The sequence below is a fragment of the Perissodus microlepis genome, chromosome 14 (assembly GCF_051167445.1).
Source record: "Perissodus microlepis isolate ML-2025 ecotype Zambia chromosome 14, ASM5116744v1, whole genome shotgun sequence".
NCBI lineage: Eukaryota > Metazoa > Chordata > Actinopteri > Cichliformes > Cichlidae > Perissodus > Perissodus microlepis.
Window position 1 is genome coordinate 15760760 of NC_140474.1, and position 8515 is coordinate 15769274.

At 42.5% G+C, this 8515-nt stretch overlaps 1 protein-coding gene across 1 annotated transcript in view; it reads right to left on the minus strand.

Annotated features, from left to right (window-relative positions):
* Positions 1 to 2003: 2003 nt before the first annotated feature.
* Positions 2004 to 8515, minus strand: part of ttc9b (tetratricopeptide repeat domain 9B) — a 36666-nt gene continuing 30154 nt past the window's right edge. Inside the window, exon 3 of the mRNA XM_084951752.1 lies at positions 2004 to 6683. Coding sequence (XP_084807878.1) covers positions 6589 to 6683 — 95 coding nt within the window. The 3' untranslated portion in view covers positions 2004 to 6588. The remainder of the gene's footprint in view (positions 6684 to 8515) is intronic.

Below are 8515 nucleotides of genomic sequence, written 5' to 3' on the forward strand. Positions count from 1 at the left end.
TAATTCTTCTGTAGTGTGTGAAGCATTCCTGTGTCTGACTGGAGGGGCTGATCCTGTGGTTTGTTTTGTTTTGGGGTTTGAATATTTAGAAAATATACTTGATTTTCGGTTTCTGTTTAGGGTTCCTTGTTGCTCTAGTGTCTCGAAGGTCATGTTTTTTAATTTTAATTTTGAGCATTCGTTTTAGCTCTTATTGTACAGTTTGAGTTCTGGTCCTTGAATTGTGTGCACATGGTTTAGTTGCCTCTGTGTTTCCCTCTCTGTTACTCCCTCCGTCTCATCCTTCAGTGTTTATGTCCTCCAATATTGTCCGTGTCTTCAGTTTTGATCCTCTCCTCATCCTTCCCATCACCCTCGGGGTAACCTTCATTTTCCTCTCTCTCTTTGCTTCCATCATGCTCTGTCACATCTTCTTACCATCTGCCACACAGACAGACCTCTACAAGAATGAAGCATGCCGGAGTGATATTAGCCTCTTACCCTGCTCACAGCCTCATGTTTTCAACACATCAGAGGTCAAAGCAGAGCCTAGGTGCACTCCATAATAATTTTAATTAAGATAATTATTGTGATAATTATGAAAGCCTAAATAAATCGTCCATGCTTTTTTTAACCAAACTGTAACACTACAATTACAGCACCTCGGCTAAAGTAAGTAGGCCTCATTATTAGATTAAATTAGGTTTGAGATATGTATAATGTTAGATTTAACAAGCATTTTTGGTAAATATGACTCACACTTTGCATCATGAGTCGGGTCAGTAGAATAAGTTATTTGTGCAGGTGAGTCAGAGTGTGGGGTGAACTAAACTGTGGCATCAGAGAGTCTCAGCAGCTTTTTTGAATAAGGGCTCTTCTTCTTCTAGCTGGTCCCTTTAGGGGCTGCCCTGGTGGATAAGTTGCCTCCAATCTCACCTTTTCCCCAGCATCCTCCTCTGTCACACCACCCTCCTTCACTGCATCCACAAATCTCTCAGTTATCCTCCTGCCTGGCAGCTCCATCTTCAACATCCCTCCTTTGCACGTGTCCAAACCATGTCAGCCTCACCTCTTTTACTTCATCTCCACGCTGTTTGACCTGAGCTGTCCCACTGATGCACTCATTTCTAATCCTGTCCATTCTGGTCACCCTCACTGAAAGTCTTAATGTCTTCAGTTGTGTCTTTTTTGTTACTGCCACCACCTTCAAATGTACATCTGTCCTTCTATCCTATCCAGCATGCTGCTATCCTTCTGTCACAATCACCTTGATTACCTCTTTCTTAGACTGTCCTTTGGCTTGGATGGTTGACTCCAGGTATTTAAACTCATTTACCTTTACTACCACTACTCTTTGCAGCTTCATTGTTACACCTGTCTCCCTCTCATTCTCACATGTTTTCTGTTTTGCTTCTACTGACTTTCACACCTCTTTTCTCCAGTGCATACCTACACCTCTCCAGACTCTCCTCCACCTGGTCCTTACTCTCACCCCAGATCACAATGTCATCTGTAAACATAATAGTCCATGGAGACTCCTGCCTGACTTCATCTGTCACCCTGTCCATCACCACTGTGAACAAGAAGGGGCTCAGAGCTGATCCCTAATGGAAACCCACCTCCACCTTGAGCCCATCTGTCACTCCTACCGCACACCTCACCACTGTCTTGTTGTTCTCATACATGTCCTACGCCACCCTAATATATGTCTCTTCCATGTCTGACTGCCTCACTATTACCACAGTTACTCTCTTGGCACACTATCATTTTTTTCTTTAGATCCAGAAAGGCACAAAGCATCTCCTTCTGATCTTCTTTATACTTTTAAATGCTTTTCTTCAACCTTACTAGACCTTATTTGTCATGAACTTCTCTTCAGCTCAGCTTCACGGTCTGTTTGTCTTCTGCGTCCACATGTTACTACACATGGCTACATTTCATTTACAAATTATTACCTTTTCCAGATTCCGACCTGTGTAGTTTTATCTGAAATTAGATGAAGTCATGACCACACAACAGCAACATTCCTCTTTGTTTGAAACTTTATTCATAATCTTCATTTACCAATCAATAGTGCATTCCCAGGCTAGCAGTTCAGTAAAACCAGTGATGGAGGCCTGTTGGATGTCTGAAAGTTGAAAGGGGAAAAAGAGAAAGGCCTCTTGGCAGCGAGGAGAGACAAAAACACAGTTTTAGCCTGGACACCCCAGCTTTGTGTCCCTTCAGGTAGGATGGAGGCCTGCAGCTTTGAGAAGCAGCTCTGGTCCAAGTTCCTCAGAGTGTCATCCACTCCTGTGTTTACTGCTCGTCTCGCTGTTCAGAAACAGAATAGTTGGGTGAACCGTCAGTCAGACGAGGGGATCAAAGGGCGTTGCACATACTCCGAGCCGTTTCTGTATCCCTCGACTTGAAGGACATCAACAGAAATACCAACAAATACAGACACAGTCACAAAGCAGCTCTGTGAAGGAGCTGTAGTTAAATTCTCTTTTCTATCTCTTGCTTTTCTTTTCCGCTGATAAAGTAATTTAGTGAAGTAAAGCTTTTCACAACCATAAAACTTTCCATTTTTCTGTTTTTTTGTACATTTGTATCATATATTCACAAAAACTACTTTGACATTTGACAAACATTTACCTTAAATGACATCAAAGTAAAAATAGCCAAAATAAAGTAACACAGCCAGTATTTTTTTTTCACTTTCCCGTCTCTCTTTTTTGTTGTGCTTTTTGTTCGTTTTCAAAGCTACACAGACAGAGATCCGGCGTCTCCGTCTCCATTTGCACAGACAGCATGTTGTCAGGTTATGCTTACGATAACAGCCTCCGAGTCAGCTTGGTCATTAATCAAGGATCAAGGAAACCAATCAGCTAGAAACAATCCTGTTTTATGTGCAGCTAGGAATCCCTAGACGGTCGTAGTACAGTAGTACAAGTTGAGCAAGAATGACTTAGCACTGCAAGACAAAAACAAGATGGAAGGGGGAGGGAGGAGGGGGGGGCTGGTGCCGTGGAGAGCGGACCACGGGAGGAGACCGATCCTCGAGGGGACCCCTGGGTGAGGGGACTCGGCCAAGGTAGTTATGGAGATGGCGCTTGCAGGTGCCGTTCCTTGCTGCTGTGGTGATTTATCTCCAAGAGAGAGCATAAAAGAGGAGCAAGGAAAGCTTCTGCATTCAGTGTTTTCATCCTAATTAACCCCAGAGCTGCACGACACCAATACAAATCAAATGTTTCACTCGGGCTTTGCAGCAGCGTTGCTGATCGTGCCACTAATTCAGAGATGGAGTCTTAAACAGAACCTTAAACTTAATCAGACAATTTCCCACAACATGTGGACAAAAATATGTGGACAGCCTTGCATGTAAATGTTTATATTTTTTATAATTATGACATAAATCCTGCACCTATGTCGAAGTAGTGCTGTGCTCTGCTGCAAATTCTGGTATCGATCCGATACCAAGTAAATACAGGGCCAGTATTGCAGATACCAATACTGATATCGATCGTTTTAGCCTATAAAGGCAGCTTATTTGGGCTAAAGCGATGTGTTGTGATTTATGAGATGGATCATTGTCAATTTGCAAATTCCAAACACATTTTAATGACCACTAAATCCCCTTTCAGCCTTTCAGGTATTTTGAAACTGTGTTTGTTGGAGAGCTGGAATGTAAATGTGATCGTCTCTAAAGCACTTTGGTTCAACTTCTGTTGTTTAAATGTGCTTCAGGCTGTAAATAAAATAGATGTGATAGTCAGCATGAAAAGGTTCAGACATTTTTTATAGTGCATGTTTAAGGTGTATGTTTTAATCTCCCAAAAAATAATTATTTTAACACAATTTGTTAGGCTATTTACTGAAAAGGAGAGAAACAAAGAATCGATCCTATACCAATAACAGCACTGGTATCAATACTTGGATTCATCCGCTCACCTTTGTGTCTATGTGCTTTCTATCTAACATTCACACGCTGATGTGCACACTAGAGAGCAACTTGGGATTTGGCGTGCCGACTAGAGTAGGCAGGGATTGAACCACTAATTTTTCAATTAGTGAATGACCTGTTCTACCTCTTGAGCCACAGCCATGTTTATGCTTATGTGATCACTTTTGCCTGCGTTCCTCAGAGAGGTTTATATTGTGCACGTCTGATTTGCTTTTTCATGATCTGGTGCACGCTGCTGCTACATTTCTTATTCTACAGCTTGCACAACAACGCAGACCGAGACCTCGCTTTCATCCAACGCCTCGTCGGCTGTGAGCCAGGCCTTGTCGTCGCCCAACATCATTAATGATCTCGTGGCTGAATGGGAGCAAACTCAGGCTGCAGATTAATGCTCAGGTGTCCACACACGTTTCAAAACTTGCTTTTTGCTGCCAATTTAGAGGTGCAGCTGCTTTAGTGGGGCTGATGATGGCCTACTTCTCCCTCCACCGGAGCCTCTCGGTTTCATGCCAGTCTCTCCAGCACGTGGTGCCGTCTCTCCAGAGTCCCATTGACACACTTAGGTCCCTATTTACCTCATAGCAGGTCAATGAAATAAACGGGGAAGGGGGGGACCCAACGCCGTTATTTGACTTGATTTCCTCCTCAGCCTCTTAAGCAGTGGACTAATCAGTTGTTTTAGTCGAGGCGGAAGGTGACCCTAATTTTGAAGAAGTATTTCATACCTATTCTACTGCTGTGATCACAGTCTGTCGCCACCTTCTGTGTTTATAAAGGGCAGAATGGATAAAACAGAGGTATAAGCAAACAGTTGAGTGGCAGCATGCCATGACAGAAAGCAATAGAGCGGATATAATCCCAATCCCAAAACATCTGAAGCAACGCTCTGGAGCCGCATGTTACATGCAGGAGGTGGGCTTGCACATGATAAGGAGGAAACTGGGTTTTCACGGGATATTTTAGGTCATGCTCTCACAAATGATCAATCCAGCCTTCTGCAGAACAGAGCAGGCAGATTTAAGCCTGTGGTAAAGCTATTATAAAAAGCCACATATCAATGATTCAGCTTCACACGTCACAAGATAAGTTTGACAGCTTGTAATGGATATCCACAAACCAGATCGTCTGCAATGCTAATGTTGTGTGTTATCTGCCCGGCACAGGTGTTTTAATCTATCAACATACAGTAAACTGTAAGCAGGAGAAATCTCAAATGACTCACTCTAGGTGAAGTGCTCCAAGACGGCAGTCTGCACCATCAGGCCAGATGTGTGTATGTGTGTGTGTGTGTGTGTGTGTGTGTGTGTGTGTGTGTGTGTGTGTGTGTGTGTGTGTGTGTGTGTGTGTGTGTGTGTGTGTGCGTTTTCCCTGCACTAACGCTGCCCAGAGTCTCCGTGGTGGTTTATGGATGTCTGGGAAGCCTCAGCATTAGTGATAAAAGGATAAAAGTGTCTCTCTCTCTCTCTCTCTCTGAAAAAATTTCTCGTGGATCTCCATCTAGCCAGCGGCAGCTGATGGAAGTCAGATCTCACTGGCTATTTTCCGTTGTGACATTATTAACAGGAGAACAGAGGATGGTGGAATTGATGAGAAGGAGCGAGGGAGCGAGGGAGGGGCTTCGACAGTCTCAACAACAGTAACACGACACACGACCCAGGAGGAGGTTCGGACAACAGATTCAAGACACACCAGTTTGCACGAAAGTACATCAGGCAACGGAATGAACCGCTAGGAGAATTTAGGCTCTTTGCTGCACACACAGATGCTATTAACCACCGATTATTCACTACTGAGTATGACAGCAAATTAAAAAAGCCTAATACGGGGTTATAAACACTTGAATTAGCCCTTAAATTCAAAAAACAGTCAAGAAACTGAGATAGAAGGGATCTAGGAAAGAAAAATCCAGACAGAAAAGTGATAGATTAAGCACGGAGGCAGGCTTTTTTTTCCTACTTGTTATATTAGTCCATCTCAGAGTCTGGGTAAGTGGCCTGAGTGAGACCTGGTGGGTTAGGATGTACAATCAAATTGGGATGTGGTCTTGGCATGTGTCTCATACACATATACACCCCCTCACCGCACCCATTTTTATTCTCCAAACCTGTTTCACACACTTCCACACGCATCCCTGCCCCTCCTCCCGGTGTGGTCGAGCTTCCCGAGACCCCCCAAATTCTCCTCGAGAGTTCAGAATAAAACGGAGAGAAAAAGAGAGCGCGAGAGAGCAGAAACAAAATGCTTTCCATGTTTTTTAAACATCTGCTGAATCACGCAGATGTCTGTCTGTCATGTGTATGGGCTGAAGCTTCGTTTTGACTCCACCACAATGATGGGTTTGTATGAGTATATATTACAGCTTCTTCCATGTATTTTCATGATTTTTCTTTTTTTTTAAAGTTTCCTTGCTGACTGCGTCGAGGGAGAGGAACCACAGCACCTGAGGGAGAAAGAGGGAGAAGAAGAGGGAGAGGAAGAAGGAAGAGGGTGGGTCGCAGACAGCGCTTGATATGTGTTTGTCTGTAACAGGCAGGTGATTGCGTCTCTTCTGACAGGGTTGCCGTCAGGAGGAGTCAACAGGGGAGGAAGAGAAAGTGGAGAGTGGGAGGTAAAACTTGTAGGATGAAAGGTCAGAGGGTTCAGGAGGGGGGAAAGGTCGAAAGTTAGCCCTGGGTCTCCTTGCCGCTGTCTCGTTCCCGTTGTCCACTCTTGCTCATCTTCATCTCTGTCAGCTGGATGTATCGGAGCACGTTGGTGTCTGCAGAGAGAAAATGGAACGACAGGTCATCGGTGGATGATCTGAGCACTGGCAGCAGAGCAGTCGGTTGCCCCTTTCTTACTTAAGTTTAGCAAACTGAGTAAAATACGTGCTACAGCAGAAAGGTAAACAATGTAGAGAAAAGAGCTACAGGCTTTTACTTTAGTCAGCTGTAACTGCTCATCGATGACGAGAAAGAACCCTGACCTCTCACCTTTTGACACTTTCCTATTGGATAAAGTTCTCCAAACAATTCAAGTTTATCCAGATTTGACCTTCAACCTTTTGTCATTTTGTCATATGAGACATTTGGCTCAAACTTGGTCATGATTATCATTTTAGGTCAGAGTTCTCAAATTATTGGTAATCCCAGATTTATAAGGTGAATTGAAAACTTTCGTGTTCCTGGAATATATCGATTGAGCAAAGGCATTAAAAAGGCTGTTTCCCAAAGTGAAAACGATCTATTTCCTCCTATTTTAGAAAAATATTCTTCCAAATGTATCCACAGCAAAAATTCATACAAAAATCTACTAGAGCTCCTAATGCCACTTGCCCTACAGCTGGCACGTAATGAACACAGAGGTGCACACCTGCATGTGCACACTCACTCTTTGATATTAAAAAAAGGAGCTGCATTTGCTGCCAAGCATGTTGCCTCTGTTGCATGTGCTTCTCATACTAGTCAAGAAAGTGGCCCCTTTAGCATTTTCCTAAGACGGCATATTTACTTAATTCTTACCGACTCTGGTTACATTTTTTGGGTTTTTATTCTTGGTTAATATGTTTTCTGGTATCTGAAGATCAGAGTCTTGTGTTGGCTTTTATCATTATCATAACACATGCTAGTTTTGGTTTGTAGCTTTTCCCCCCCTGTTTTATTTTGATAGCGGTCTCTTGTGTTCCCGTCCTCCTTCTGAAGTACTGTGGATTTAGTTTGAGTCTCCTTTTCATGGCCCTTGTTATTTTGAACACTATCATAATCAGCAGCCTAAAAAAAAGCTGTGAGTCTCCATTTGGGTTTGCTGTGCTGTCCACATGTACATGAGTATTTCTGGAAAACCTATAGAGTCAGGGGAGTGGAAGATTTTCTAATGTGGACAAAGAAAAATATTTCTTTTAATATCAAAGGTGTGAGACTTCATCTACTTTTCTGATGTCAGACTGTGTGTTGCAATGTCTGTGGACCTACTTTTTTATAATTCATGTGAAGAAAGATATTTTTCAAAATGAAATATGTACGTGTGGACGAAGCCTGTGAACATCTCCGCATGTGTCTTTGCTGTTTAGACTGGTTTCCTGTGGCTTCCTTCAATTTCTTTTGCATCTGGATCCTAAACATTAGACATAAAATGTATTCATAAAACAAATCTGCCAGTCTTGCCTTTCAAATAAACAGACTATAAAACACAATGTGCTGCTTACACACATCACTTATGTACTTTACTTAATTCATTTACACTAAAGTAATTTAATACTGGCCGTCTGCAGTATAATTTATCATGAAAGCATACTGATGTAAAATATGGAGCAGTTTTAATTATTACAAGTGTAGCTGTGCTTTTGACCTTTTTGGAAATGTGCATAGTCAAAGCAAACATGCAAAACAGGAAGTCTGTACAGTAAGACAGGTTTTAGAAATACAGAGAGCATCTTCTTAGTTTCTGCTCAGCACTCTTGAAACAAAAGGCTTTAGTTATCACTCAGTTTGTCACATAACAAATAAAATCTAGCAGGAGAAATGTACCAATTATGCTTTTTGATTTTTCCTGTCATAAATGTTGATGCTCATATTAAACATGCCTCAAGTTTCAGATCATGAGACAACTGGA